The 16,497-nt window shown below is 40.1% G+C and overlaps 1 protein-coding gene across 5 annotated transcripts in view; it reads right to left on the bottom strand.

Moving 5' to 3' along the window:
* Window positions 1-1,028: 1,028 nt before the first annotated feature.
* The window catches only part of KCNH1 (potassium voltage-gated channel subfamily H member 1), a 379,704-nt gene continuing 364,235 nt past the window's right edge, over window positions 1,029-16,497 (bottom strand). For 4 of the 5 annotated variants that reach the window (XM_083175649.1, XM_083175651.1, XM_083175650.1 and 1 more), the window contains one exon: window positions 1,029-3,950. In XM_083175649.1, coding sequence (XP_083031775.1) covers window positions 3,105-3,950 — 846 coding nt within the window. In that variant the 3' untranslated portion in view covers window positions 1,029-3,104. The remainder of the gene's footprint in view (window positions 3,951-16,497) is intronic. The other variant, XM_083175653.1, reaches the window with a different exon arrangement.

Raw genomic sequence — 16,497 nt, 5'->3', positions numbered from 1 at the left:
ATTTCATTTGATACACATTTCGGTACTTATGTAATATCTGGGCTCACGTTTTTCTTATGAGACCGCTGCGCTCGCCACGCTTTGGGCACGGTGGCTCGCTGCGCTCGCCACACTATATAAAATCAACTCCATGCGTAGTTGGATAGTAGAGGTATGAAAAAATGGGGTGCATTTAACATGGGAGCCCAGATAATACATAAGTACCCACATTTCTTCATCCAGGTAAATATCCACATTGAACTAGTGCCCTGTAAATATGAATCTCTTTTTGAATTAAATACATTGTACACATTTACTTGGCATTATCCCCTAACCCAAATTATACTAGAAAGAAAGAAATATCCTAATACATAAAATAAATAGGTAAATACATAAAGAAAGCAATATGGTTAGCAGCAAGCCTTTCTGATACCCCATTTGAAACATTACAGAGAAAAATCTGTGAACGTACTTCACACATATTACTGGCTATGGTAAAAGAAGATTGGAATCTGCAGAGAAAAGTTGCTTAGGATAGCAAGTGACAGAGCGTACGATTGGCTGACAGAAATGTAGTTACTCCGGAGAGAGAAGAGAAAACACAAAATGGTATTCTGGAGAGGAAAACAGCAGATGCCGAAGAAAAGTAATTCCATTGATTGAAAGCCAAAGGGAAAAGCTTCTCTTACCCAGTAAAAGAAAAGCACTTGCCAAACAGAATAAGGCTCAACATTTGTCGTGTCATTCTTCAATCCCTGAAGCTGTATCGGACAGTGGAAATAATTTATAAAGGGAGAACTTTCTTTCCCCTGTTACTGTCTTACTATTTGTCACATCATATTGTCAGGTCAAATGCTTTATGTCATGATTAAAACCTTACAGTACTACTTTAATCTGTGCAAAACGTTTCATATCCCTGAAAGTAAATTCCCTAGAATTATATTATATATTATTATTACTATTTGTCTACAAAGTGGTGTATGTATATATATATATATATATATATATATATATATATATATATATATATATATATATATATATATATATATATATATCTTTATAATCACAAACCATTTGGGGTCTAGACTGTGTCATTGAAAAATAGCATTATGATCTCTTACAATGAGAGAATGACATACTATATATTTATATTCTACCTACAACTAAATATCTCTGTTTCCGAATGACAAATATAGACTGTTCTTGAATCAAACTAAACACTAAAACTAAATTATTTCAGGTGCACTAAACTCAGAAACATAACATATGAAAATATAGGCATCTTTTCAGAAAAATTAATGCAGATGTATCATAAAAATATACCCTGAATGTCACAATATTTTACATGTTTAAAAGTCTGGGTTTGATCCAAATGATATTGAGTATTATACATTTGGGTCATCTAAGTGCAAAGTTACAAATATGCAACAACCCAGAGCAACCAATCACAGGCAATAGATGGATGTTGCTGAACGTTGATTGGTGGATGTAGGTTATAATATTTTTGCAGTAAATAACACCCAGCAAAATATGCACTAAGTCTTGGAAAGTGATACAGTGGAGAGATAATGTACAATACCAACCAATCAGCCCCTAACTGTCATTCTTGAAACACAGCCTATGGCATGACAGTTAGGAGCTGATTGGCTAGTAATTTATCTCTCTTCAGGCTTATTACAACTTCCCCGTGTCTTTACTGTTAAGTTTAGGCACATCCACAAACATATTTACCAATTGAAAGGGACTATTATCCATGAAACGCAAAAGCTAATCTACAAATAATGATACAATTGCAGGACTTTTTGGAAGACTCATCAGATATAGCGTAATGTTGTATGAACACTTACAGTATCAAAAAGTAGCAAATGACAACTATCAATACGGTCAGGGTTTATACATGTTCACAAAATGATAAAATTAGTTTCATGTGACCATTGTGACAGTGAAAGGGAACACTTATTTTAAAATATTAAAGCTTGCATGTGCATATATTGTAATTCCTTCTTTTAGTCTGCAGATGGCGATGTATGCTATTGCTGTCTATGATCTTAGGCTGCCGGTCAACTTCTACATAGACAAAAGAGATACATCTGCATGCTGCAAGAAGGCAGTGCACCTAAGTGTTCGCAATTTACAGTTTCATCTATGACTTTAATTAGATATTTTTTCTCCTCTAAACAAAAAAAATAAAAAATATAGTGTTGTTTCATCTAGAGCGATACTTCCTGTTGTATCTTACCACTACATACTTATTTTAGGAGTCCCCCCACAACATTATTTATATATTGTGACATTCAGCAGGTGGATTTACAAGCTTACTATAAAGGCCGCAACAATGAAAGTTGTTCTCATACAGTTTTGCGATCTTGTCCATCACTCATACTGGACAAGTGGGAAAATCAGTTACATAAGGCATGCTGTTGGGAAGAAATGTTACAAAACCACTTCCCAATTTTCTGTAATAAAGGTGCGCCAGCCCCTCTCTTCTTCTCCAGTCATTAGCTGGAGAATTGTTTCCACCATCAAATGTGTCTCCTCTTCATCCAAGCTTCTAATTGTATGTGTGAGAATATTGTTTGAAATTTAAGCCACATAAAAACTGGTATTCAGTGAACACACCTATAAATGTTCCAGCAAATCAATGAGATACTGGACGTTCCATCGGGTCACTGGGATACAGGATGTTCCAGCAGATCACTGAGATTCAGGATGTTTCAGAACGTGGCTGAGATACCGGATGTTCCATCAAATCACTGAGCTACAAGACGTTCAAGCAGGTCACTGAGATACAGGACATTGTAGCAGGTAGCTGAGATACAGGATGTTTCAAACAGATCACTGAGATACAGGATAGTCCATCAGGTCACTGAGATACAGGACGTTTCAGCAGGCCACTGAGATACAAGATGAATCTACAGTATGTAACTGCTTCATAACTGTAAAATACTTTAAAAAGCCCAATTTGGAGACACAGTCTATGCTTGCCCATGACTCATGAACATGCATCTTGTATAATGGTGATGACATCATTAACCATAAAGCAGAGTAGAACACTGTGCTTGAAACTTGAAGGACTGGGCACTTGGTTCCTCTCTAATTATTTTTGCTATCTTTAGAATGCTTTAACTGGTTCCAAATATGTCCCTTTCTGATTCAGGAGACTGGGGCCGTGATATTTCAAACATTTCCTGTGGCGACTGAGAGCACCTTCTTGCAGCTAATATTCTGAGTATCTCGGCAAGTTGCGTTTCAATATTTGTCATTTTTGAGTTCAAGGCTTTAATATCTTCTTTTAACTCATGCTTCACCTCTAACACTGTAGCTTGGAGAGTCTGTTCTGGAATGGGATAAAAAGTGTGTTTAACTTCTGCCTGCACAGGACTTCGATCCTGGGGGCTCTTAGTCTCCCCAACATTGTCTAAACGTAAATCACTTTTTGTTATGCCACTGTCACAGGAATCTGTCTTCTTTAAAGTAGCCTCCCCTGAGGGTTTAGTTCTGTCAGGTAATATTTCCATAGATTCTGCTTTTGCTACTTTGTTCCAATCCTCCCCTTTCCCACATGCATCTTTAAACCTGGCCCACCCTTTCCTTTTCACAAACTCCCCAGCCACTTTACCTCCAGTGATTTCTGATACTGGAGCGTGGAGCTTAGCTCGGTCTGACACGCCAGAGGTTGATGCCGCCTGGAAAGATATTGGCGTGGCGGGACTCTCTGTGACTGTGACAAGGCTGGCTTTTATTGTGTTGTGAGCAGAATGTTCCACCAGTATGTTGCCTTTCTCTATGTCACGGTCGTTGGGGTCTCTTCCTCGCTCTGCCGCCAGCCGCGCCTCTTTTTGCTGTCTAAATCTCTGAAACAGTCGTCGAACGGGGTGGTCGGGTGGGAGGATTAGTGGGGCTTCATTTTTACTTTTCATCCACTCCTCTTCCTCCCTTTTCACATCACTGATCTTCCGGAACACTATCTGGAAAAAATCAGAAAAGGTTGATCAGTTTTAATGTCCGTTATCGATCGAGATAAAGCACAAAACCTCATCAATGGCATGTATTGTACATACACTTTATCATCAACAGGTATGATTCTTAACTGGGGATATATTATAAATTAACTATCCTTATGGGTGGAGCAGCTAAAGAAATACTCCACACACATTTTCTCTGTCTCATCTGCCTGTCCATAAAAATAGCCGCAGCCTCAAACATGTTTGCTGTGCATTGCATTGGAGAATATACATTAGTTCTGTGTTATCCCCAGGCTATAAGCAAACATAGGAGGCTGTGTCTAGTAAAAAAAAAAAAAAAAAAAGTATATATGTGGGAAACAGAAAGAACCATTGAATCTCTGCTGAATGGTTAAACTTTAATATAAAAGAAAAAAAAGGGGACTGCAATGGCATCTGTGTTACGCTAGCTTATTTGGGCTACGGAAAGTAAACGTCGTATTTGTTCCCCTAATTATTGAAACACTATGGGCGGGATGTACTAAGGTAAAAAAAATGTGGTAAAACCCCCGCTATTTCAAATGTACTAAAACCCGGCCGCCCCGTCTTTCCTGGTGAGGGTATCGCCACCTATGAGCCTATGGGCTTTTATTGTCGCCCACCGCAGACCACATCACAGGTATCACGGGGGGCCTCCGTCACTGATTTGCGATGCTAGGCGCATATGTTTATACATATGCACTAGCATTGCTGCTGCGGTGGCGCGGCGAGGGACGGCAATGTATTATAATACACCCTGCTTCTGAACATACTAGTGCTCATTTTATAAAGATAAATCTTCATTATATTTTTCTTTGATGTGAATGGAGAAGTGTCTTAGCGGTATCTCAGGACTGAATCCAAAAATGCTGGAAAACAAATGCCTGTCAGGGCAGAGGTCTGTGATAAGACAGCCTCCACCCAGACAGAGAGAAATCCCGCCCCATGCAAGTATACGAATGACTTGGAATGGATCGCTAAGCTGCAAATCAATTCACAACTCAGTCTCCATCCAATGATTTCCCAGCAAGTGTGCGTAACTCTGACCCTTCCACAACTCTGCAACAGAAACACAGGGTGGTCGCGGCCAGAGCTGATGACATACACCCTCCCTGAAAACACCTGGGCACGCCCGTGTATATCCTGACAATCCCTGAAAACGTCCAGTTATCACCCCCAAATGTCAAATTCATGTCATTAAAACTGTGCAGTGATTGCGAATAGATTCTTCACTGTTTTTTTCTCACTAATTGGCATTGTGTTGAGATCCAGACGTGTGTTCAACACGGACAGTGTAATGGTTAGCATTACTGCCTCACAGCACTGACGTTATGGGTTCGATTCCCACCATGGCCCTAACTGTGCAGAGTTTGTATATTCTCCCCGTGCTTGCGTGGGTTTCTTCCGGGTACTCCAGTTTCCTCCCACAATCCAAAAATATACAGGCAGGTAATTGGCTCCCAAAAAAATTAACCCTAGAATGTCTGTGTGTGCGTGTACATGTGGTAGGGCATATAGATTGTAAGCTCCACTGGGGCAGGGACTGATGCGAATGTTCAAATATTCTCCGTAAAGCGCTGCGGAATATGTGTGTGCTATCTAAATAACTGGTAATAATAAAGTAATAAATAAATAAAAGTGCAGTCTTTCGATTATCAGTCGACTATTGCAAAATAGCGATCAGGTTTGAATAACCCCCACTATCTGAAAAGGAAGGTGGGATAGAATTATCACTATTAAAACTGTGGACCAGATGTATCAAGCTTCAAAAAATGATAAAGTGGTAAGTGATAAACAGCCAGCCAATCAGCTCCTACCTGTCATTTTTTTAAACTCAGCCTGTAACATGGCCTTTAGTAGCTGATTGGCTTTTAAAACAAGAGGTGGCCCCAAGACCAGTGCAGCTAATTGCCCGACATTTACAGTTTTTATTAAAATTGTGATAGTAAATAATTTATAAACAATTTCTGAATTTAATTAACTCAGCAAAAATGCATAGGGATTGCTAATGAAGGGCAAATATAACTGTGTTGTTATAAACCAATTGCTTATAATCTACAATCCAAACATGCAATAACTGGTGACATTGGGAGTAACAAAATCTGATTGGACGGTACCTTATCTCTCTCCAAAGTTTGATATGTCTCTCCCATAGGCTTTTACACAAGGGAAAGCTGATTGTTTTGACTTTTTAGCATTCTCCTTTACTTTATTATTTGAAGAACATGAAATTAGCAAGTCGGAAGTCGGAGAACCGCAGGGATTCATGCTGTTTATTAGGAAATTGTACTGTAGACTTATTTCCCAAATGGCCAAATAAATGGTCATTCATGGCCACAATTAATGAGTTTCTTCAATAGTTAGGTTACAATGCTTGCCCTGTGCTTCCCACAAGATGTATTTGCCAGAGAAGTGTGTGCTGCTTTGGAGTTGGTCTAGAATCCCAGTTGTACTTTGCTTATAAGACAGATGCAGTTATCTGAGTTATCTGTTTGATAACATCGCCATAACTACAGCTTTATACCACTTATTGCGCTGGACAGTAATTCAATTATTCCCACAGTACAATACTCCTATGTACAGCAAAAGTGATTAACTTTGTTGGCATCCTCTTTCACCAACATGTGATTACAAAATAAGGCATGAGAAATCTTTTGTGAGTCATTTGCAATGTTTCGGTCCCATACTCTAGAGTGAGGTCTTGCATGCGAGTCTCACATGCAAATCTTGCATGCGATACTGTACCTCCTAAAATGAATGGGCATCTGTCTAGCAGCTTGATCGAAGGCGACACATCGTATGCGGTCATTTTGCAAACAATGTATCGTATACGATCACATTCATTGACACGGGATATGATTTATTATTTATTTATTAACAGTTTCTTATATTATAGAACAAGGGCCGCATAGGCTCGAGTGTATTTAAGAGCCTGTGAATTTGTGATTGTTAAATAAAGCTATTGAAAGATAGGATAAGGCCATAGGAAATCTCAGGTGAGTGGCAGTTAGATCTGCCAATCAGGTAGCATTGGGGAGGTAGCTTAGAGATGGGTATATATAGGCAAGTGGATAGGAAGGACTTCCTCTTTGAGTCTGGATCTGATCAGGATGGGACAAGCAGAGATAAGTACCTCATATCTTTCTCTTTCACTTTCATTTCTTCTCATTTCTCACCCTTGTGCATTATCTCCGCTTTTCTGTTAGAATGTCTGGCCGCCCTACGAGATCCGCTCCCCCCCCCCCCCCCCCCGCTGGCTAGCAGAGGCTGCTCGTCCCTTAGTGCACGTGGCGGGGCGCGAAGGTGGCAGCGGCACAATCGGATATCCTTCCAGCTGCAGGGGGGTGGAGGAGGTGCCGGGGACAGCTCCTGAGCCGGGGATCACAGGTATCGCGTGGGGCCTCCATCACCTCTTTGTGAGGCTAGGTGCATATGTTTATACATATGCACTAGCATTGCTGCTGCGGTGGCGTGGCGAGGGACGGCAATGTATTATAATACACCCTGCTTCTGAACATACTAGTGCTCATTTTATAAAGATAAATCTTCATTATATTTTTCTTTGATGTGAATGGAGAAGTGTCTTAGCGGTATCTCAGGACTGAATCCAAAAATGCTCGAAAACAAATGCCTGTCAGGGCAGAAGTCTGTGATAAGACAGCCTCCACCCAGACAGAGAGAAATCCCGCCCCATGCAAGTATACGAATGACTTGGAATGGATCGATAAGATGCAAATCAATTCACAACTCACTCTCCATCCAATGATTTCCCAGCAAGTGTGCGTAACTCTGACCCTTCCACAACACTGCAACAGAGACACAGGGTAATCGCGGCCAGAGCTGATGACATACACCCTCCCTGAAAACACCTGGGCACGCCTGTGTATATCCTGACAATCCCTGAAGACATCCAGTTATTACCCCCAAATGTTAAATTCATGTAATCAAAACTGTGCAGTGATTGCGAATAGATTCTTCACTGTTTTTTCTCGCTAATTGGCATTGTGTTGAGTTCCAGACGCGTGTTCAACATGGACAGTGTAATGGTTAGCATTACTGCCTCACAGCACTGACGTTATGGGTTCGATTTCCACCATGGCCCTAACTGTGCGGAGTTTGTATATTCTCCCCGTACTTGCGTGGGTTTCTTCCGGGTACTCCGGTTTCCTCCCACAATCCAAAAATATACAGGCAGGTCATTGGCTCCCCCAAAAAATGAACCCTAGAATGAATGTGTGTGCGTGTACATGTGGTAGGGCATATAGATTGTAAGCTCCACTGGGGCAGGGACTGATGTGAATGTTCAAATATTCTCTGTAAAGCGCTGCGGAATATAACTCTGTTACTTATAATCTACAATCCAAACATGCAATAACTGGTGACATTGGGAGAAACAAAATCTGATTGGACGGTACCTTTATCTCTCTCCAAAGTTTGATATGTCTCTCCCATAGGCTTTTACACAAGGGAAAGCTGATTGTTTTGACTTTTTAGCATACTCCTTTACTTTATCATTTGAAGAACATGACATTAGCAAGTCGGAGAACCGCAGGGATTCATGCTGTTTATTAGGAAATTGTACTGTAGACTTATTTCCCAAATGGCCAAATAAATGGTCATTCATGGCCACAATTAATGAGTTTTTTCAATAGTTAGGTTACAATGCTTGCCCTGTGTTTCCCACAAGATGTATTTGCCAGAGAAGTGTGTGCTGCTTTGGAGTTGGTCTAGAATCCCAGTTGTACTTTGCTTATAAGACAGATGCAGTTATCTGAGTTATCTGTTTGATAACATCGCCATAACTACAGCTTTATACCACTTATTGCGCTGGACAGTAATTCAATTATTCCCACAGTGCAATACTCATATGTACAGCAAAAGTGATTAACTTTGTTGGCATCCTCTTTCACCAATATTTGATTACAAAATAAGGCATGAGGGTACTCTTTACCTAGCACGGCGCCCACGATTTTGATCGTGGGCATCGCAGGTAAAAAAATCGCGGGCATCGCGGCCATTGAATGCAGTAAAATTCGGGTGCGACGCGACCGACGCGATGCCCGCGATTTCCCATAGGGAACAATGTTAAATTACTCAATTGACCCGATTTTACTGTTCAATGCCTAAATTGCCCTGATTTTTCCATAGGAAACAATGTTAAATGGCCCACAGAGGCCAAATAGGCACCCTGAAGTGTGAAATGGCCCCCACAATTGTTAACGCCACCCCACGATCAACGTCAACCCGAAGCGTGGCGAGCGCAGCGAGGGGCGGCGGTACGCGTCCTACGACCTTTTCATACCCCCACTATCCACGTCGGCGTGGAGTTGAGAATAGAATAGTGTGGCAAGCGCAGCGAGCCACCGAGCCCGAAGCGTGGCGAGCGGACGCGGATACCTTCACAGGTAAACGCGTCCCTTCGCGGGCTTCACAGGGGCTCTTCGCGGGCTCGCGGGGCTCGGTGGCTCGCTGCGCTCGCCACACTATTCTATTCTCAACTCCACGCCGACGTGGATAGTGGGGGTATGAAAAGGTCGTAGGACGCGTACCGCCGCCCCTCGCGGGCTCGCTGCGCTCGCCACGCTTCGGGTTGACGTTGATCGTGGGGTGGCGTTAACAATTGTGGGGGCCATTTCACACTTCAGGGTGGCTATTTGGCCTCTGTGGGCCTTTTAACATTGATTCCTATGGAAAAATCGTGTCAATTGAGGCATTGAACAGAAAAATCGGGTCAATTGAGAAATTTAACATTGGTCCCTATGGGAAATCACGGGCATCGCGTCGGTCGCGTCGCACCCGATTTTTTAGTGCATTCAATGCCCGCGATGACCGCGATGGGCGCCGTGCTAGGTAAAGAGTACCGGCATGAGAAATCTTTTGTAAATCATTTGCAATGTTTCGGTCCCATGCTAATCTTGCATGCGATACTGTACCTCCTAAAATGTATGGGCATCTGTCTAGCAACTTGATCGAAGGTGACACATCGTATGCGATCATTTTGCAAACAATGTATCGTATACGATCACATTGATTGACATGGGATATGAATTATTATTTATTAACAGTTTTTTATATAGCGCACACATATTCCACAGTGCTTTACAGAGAATATTTGAACATTCACATCAGTCCCTGCCCCAGTGGAGCTTACAATCTATATTCCCTACTACATGTACATGCATACACAGACATTCTAGGGTTAGTTTTTGTTAGGAGCCAAATAAACTACCAGTATATTTTTGGATTGTGGGAGGAAACCGGAGTACCTGGAGGAAACCCAAGCAAGTGACAAGTAGTGACAAGTGACAGTAGTGACAATCTCTGGATCTAATGAGCAGAGGGCCATACATTGATTGGGAATCGTAAGTGAATGACATACGGTGTGAAACTTTTCACATGATTTATCGGCCCAATGCATCAAAATCATGTAAAAATGGGCCAAATTATACTAGTGCAGTGTTTTTCAACCACTGTACCGTGGCACACTAGTGTGCCTTGAGCTGTTCTCAAGTGTGCCCCCAAATCTAGAGATGCCCAAACCAGTTTACAGCCACCACCAGTTCAACTGTTATTTACTGGTCTTTTCATGTAAAGGGCCAATGTATTTTATTCTTGTTACCTGTGGGGACCAGTATGATTTATTTTTATATGGGGACCAATAGTTTTTTTTTTTCCTGTGAGGGCCCATGTGTTTTGCCCTGTGGGAATCTCATGGTGTGCCTTGGCAATTTTAAAATCTTATTTAGTGTGCCGCAAGGTAAAAAGGTTGAAAATCACTATAGTGTATGGTCATTTTAAGATTCGATGCTCTTTTTAATTTATTGCCTTAATAGTGTTTATAAATGTCCATGTTTGTTTTCAGAGAAAGTCCTAGCAGCTTGATACTTGTTAAAATATTTAATCGACTAATTTAATCCCAGGGTCCATAATTTGATGTCAGTCCTGCAACAGAGCGGATCTGTCAAAATATGATAATGTGGTCAAATGCGATATTTGTCCATAGGTGACCACTGAAGGCATCTCTGATCCGCTGCTTGCATACAAAAAACCACCACTAGTCACACGGCCATTTCTAATCCATCATAATATATGACTAGCGAATGCATAATACAAAATTAAATCTATGCAAACATTGCCATTGTGTCCGTCCATAATTTAAGTTATCTAAGTACTTGGTAGATGTATCTTGCTCCATAAGATCAACCTCAAACGCTCAGGTGCCCTTAAGCAATAGACTGCTGTGCATTGGCTTGTTCTAAGTTCAAATAACAATAGAAGGGCCTTTGAAAATGTTAAATTCCCAACCAAAAAACACTTTGGTTTATCGTCCACATTCTAATCCAATGAATGTAATTAAAAAATAAAAAGAATTGAACTAAATATTATTGGAATTGATCTCAGAAACAATCGCATAATTAAAAAAATAATTTAGACTAAATATTTCTATGTTTCTATCAAATGTAATCAAGTTTCAGTCAAGATGAAACAAAAATGGATATGTAATGATAATAAATGTATTACCTTCTGAAATACATTTTACAAAGTCACTTACAATTAATTAAGCCCAGAAAAAAGGTATTCATGTTTGCATTTCTATATAATTTAGAACATATAAGTTATAATATTAACCACAGACAGTTGTATTTTGGTTGGAAAATGACAAATACACAATAAAATAGACATACATAAGCAATAATAAGGAATTAAAAAATGATTATTTGGCCATTTACACACTTACAGGAATAATATTATTCTCTCAGAGGACACTTTGGACCGATTAGGTATAGCTCCAGCTACAGTATTCCTCCAGTGGCGGTACCAAGTGGTAAAGCACTTACCCCAAGTCACATGGTCCTCCACATACAACCACCTAATGTGTTTCAACCACTAAAGGTCTTCCTCAGGGTGTGTAGTGTGGTTTGCATTGACTGATATTTATACCCCAGAGGATAGTTCCTCTTAATGTTTGGGGCATGACCCTCATCCTAATAATTTATATCCATCAAAACATTCAAATAATATACATATGTGGAGTAAAGAAAATACATTATCCCAGAAATATGTACACAGGAGGTAAATACGCCATTATATATATATATATATATATATATATATATATATATATATATATATATATATATGTTTATTTTATTATGTATTGGTGTGTCACACTTTTCTACAGGCACACCATATGAAGCAAAAGTTAAAATAGAGAAGAAAGACCCCAAATCTCTGTGGAACGCATCACTATACTGGAAGCATACGTACTTCTGGTTGCCGGAGTCTCCCTGAACTTGATTCAGGTGGAAGGCAGCGTTTGCGTTCCACCTATATAAGGTGCTACTTATATTGTAGGCTCTAATGCTTTATTTAAAAAGACAAAACAACATATTAAATTGGCGGTAGAATACGGAGATATGTGGACCTCAGCAGCAGCAGATCTATCATGGCCACTAACAGGTCTCCTTATATACCCTGGAAGTGTCCCTGTAGCCCATCAATCAAGTCTAAATTTGTACTAAAAGCATGTACCAATGTTACCTAAAATATATAAATCAACCTTATAACATTCACAGAAATACGCACCTCCCTGCCACTAACCTGTAAGAGTCACCACTATCACCTAATTGCCGCTTCCCCTGGCACTCGCCCGGCGTGCGTTCCAAAGCCGTGGAACGCATGCCGGAAACCTGAACCAGACTTCCGGTATATTGCAATTTGTGATTCACACATACAGTGTGGAGCGCACTGCCATTTTGGACCCCGTTCACAGGGCATTTAGCGTTCCACTCCATCTTTAATGTGCAATACTGCTGATGCAGTTTATAGCATCTATTAGATATGAAAGAAACCTCTTCATTTGTATTCTCCTGATCTTCAGAAAAGCTATTAGATCAGCCATGATGAAAGGTCCCTATGTAGGGCCGCCCATTGAATACATGCTAAGTCTTTTGGAACTTGTGTTGAAATGTAACCATTTTCTCTATCAAGATGACTATTATGTGCAGTTGACGGGAACCGCTATGGGGTCAAATGTAGCCCCGGCCTTCGCCAATCTGTACATGCATCAATATGAGAGTACTTACATTCTGCAGCAATATTCTGACAAATTGCTTTATTTCAAAAGGTATATAGACAATGTTTTTCTTATATGGTTGAGGGATGAGGAATCGTAAGTATGGTAACATCATTAAATACCTTGGCTTCTCCAGTTTAGATTTTTCAGCTTCAGACGCACAGTCCATTAACTTTTTGGACATTACGCTGTTCAAAAAGGGGGCATTCTTGAACTGCACATAATAAAAAAAAACAACAGATAGAAATACTCTATCTACCACCCGGATTCTCTGAAATCTAATCTACCAATTTCTCAATATCAGTGATGAGAAATAACTCGGATCCTAGTACTATAGAGACACAACTATCTGAATGTTCACAACATTTCCTGGAAAGGGGGTATAGCAACAAAGTTATAAAAAGATGCCTCACCAGGGCTAAGAAGAAACTCTTCCAACAAACCATGCCAGACAGAAAGCTTGTCGACTCAACATGTATAATTTTAAACATATACTGTGATTAAAAAGTTTAAGAATACTCAGTAGGTAATAAGAGAACAATGGCCCTTAATAACATCTGATCCAGCTTTCAAAAAGATGGGGTTGGTACCACCGTTTTTGAGCATCTCAAGAGGATGAAATTTACAAGATCACTTATTTCGACCCAATGTGAGATCAACAAAAGAAAACAAAGATCTATGGCTCTCTAAGAAAAATGGTTGTTATAGATGCTTAGGATGTGCCACTTGTCGGTCACTGATCACGGGTACCTACTTTTGCCATCCCCACAATGGGACCAAGATTTATTTGAAACATCGACTCGATTGTCAACTCGATCATGTGATTTAATATTTGGTTTGTCCCTGCGGACTGATGTACATAGGGAAAACCATAAGGACACTGAGAAAAAGGATTAACCAGCACCGATCATCCATACGATTGGCACACTCCACTGGTGATAGCCAGTAGCAGCTCACTTCCTCAAAGAAAAACATCAATTAGCTACACTACGGTATATGGCTATAGATTGGACCCCTCCTCCACCTCGGGGGGGGGGGGGGGGGGGGAATCGAGGTCTAAAGCTGTTAAAAAGGGGAGCGATTTGGATCCATTGCCTGGAGATGGTCTATCCAAAGGGTCTTAATGAAAAGACCCACATGAATGTCTTCCTTTAAGACAAATCTTTCCTTTGAACACTGGTTCTGCTTCAGTAGTATTTAAAATAGTGTTGTACTATATATTTAGTTGGCTGGTAATACCCAGGACTCAGGAACTTGACACATGTGGGTGTGTCCATGGGAACACTCCAGATCAGCGGTCCAGCTGGGTGGGGTGGTTACACTGACACACAACATGTTTTTAATAGTGTGATACAGTATTTGTTGTTTGTCTCATGATATATTTTGTGTCAACACTATGTTCTTTGGTGTCCGGGATGTGTCCCATGATAGAATACTAATGAAGCATTAAGAGGTTTCTTTCATATCTAAAATATGCTATAAACTGCATCTATTGCACATTAAAGATGGATGTGCGTTCACAGTGTTGGAGTGGAATGCTAGATGCCCTGTGACCGGGATCCAAAATGGTCGTGCACTCCACACTGTGTGAAGCGCAAATTGCGATATCCTGGAAGTCCGGTTCAGGTTTCCAGCATGCGTTCCACGGCTTTGTAACGCACGCCAGGCGAGTGCCGGAGAAGCGTCAATTAGGTAATAGTGGTGACTCTTACAGGTTAGTGGCAGGGAAGCGCGTATTTCTGTGAATGTCATAAGTCTGATTTCTCTATTTTAAGCAACGATGGTACATGCTTTTAGTGCAAATTTAGACTTGATTGATGGCTTACAGGGACACTTCCGGGCACCAGGGTATATAAGGAGACCTGTTTGTAGCCACGTTAGATCTGCTGCTGCTGAGGTCCTTCTAATTGTGGTCTTGACAAAGGGCCGCTGGATTGAGCCCGAAACTTCGACAAAATGCTTTATTACTGATGGTGATGTATTAAAAACTCTCTCTTTATTTGCAACTAATAGAAGCCTGGTGAGTGCTCTTTATGGACAACATATATATATATATATATATATATATATATATATATATATATATATATATATATATATATATATATATATATATATATATATATATAAATAAATTCCAGAAAGTTCCGCACCTATCACCAAAGAGTCACCACGGCGGTGCTCACTCCAAGGATGGATATCCAAACAATAAAGAGCAAAAAGAAGAGGGCACTCACCAATCGTTGAATGTAGTTTGAAGAGAAATTTTTTTTTAATGCTTACATGACAGGGCTAACGTTTCGGTCTTACACAGACCTTTGTCAAAGCCAAGCAGTACAAAGAGCAGGTCCTTCCACCATGAACACCCCAAACACCCCAGGGGTGTTCATGGTGGAAGGACCTGCTCTTTTTACTGCTTGGCTTTGACAAAGGTCTGTGTAAGACCGAAACGTTAGCCCTGTCATGTAAGCATTAAAAAAAATTTTCTCTTCAAACTACATTCAACGATTGGTGAGTGCCCTCTTCTTTTTGCTCTATATATATATATATATATATATATATATATATATATATATATATATTTGTGTGTGTATATATATATATATATATATATATATATATATATATGTTTTATATTTTTTTCATATTTTCAACATAATTTTAACTCATCATAAGCCCCAAACTAGCAAAATGAAACAACAGACAAAATGAAACAACAGACAACACCCTGAGGCTTTACCTTTGTTACTATAGAAAACCCACAGGCCCCCACTCAACATATCCCTATGTGTAAAGCAGTGTTTAATAAAATTCCTAATATAAAGATGGGACCCACAGTTCTACTGCCCTTGCCGAAAGGCATTCATTTGCCTTATTGAATAAAAATTAGCAATCATGTAGATCAGATTTGATCTATGAAATAATAAAAAGAACCTTAACATTTATGCATTTTAAAAAGGCACAAAGAATACTTTACTGGCAAACTCTACAACTCACTGGGATGTTACCATGAAAGGCTTGCACATGAAAATGTATTGAGATTATTCGTTTTTTGTTCCACTCATATTCTGACCTCTTGGGTAACATCATTTATCTTAAGTGTGGTATTCAATCCGGGATTCCGACTGTCGGAACATCCTGACAGTTGGAATCCCATCCGTTTTCGGTTCTTCCAACAGTAATTCGACAGCCGGAATTCAATGTTCCCGCTGTTGAGTGTTGGAAAGTCCGTGGATTTACGCTGTACAGCGTAAATATTCAAGTTATGGAAGATCAGTTTCTCAGGGTAACCCTCGTAAGTTGTTTTCTACATTATAGGGGGCAATAAAAATGCAAAAGAAGAAAATGTTGTATCGCTATTTACATGATCACATATGTCTCTAGTATAGTGCACATTGCAGCTACTCATTTTGAAAGCTAGTTAATTTTCTATTTCATTTGAGGAAAGCACCTAAT

This window comes from Crinia signifera, chromosome 3, assembly GCF_055691185.1.
Source record: "Crinia signifera chromosome 3, ASM5569118v1, whole genome shotgun sequence".
NCBI lineage: Eukaryota > Metazoa > Chordata > Amphibia > Anura > Myobatrachidae > Crinia > Crinia signifera.
Note: the sequence above shows the minus strand (reverse complement) of the source record. Positions and strands in the feature narration are given on the sequence as shown.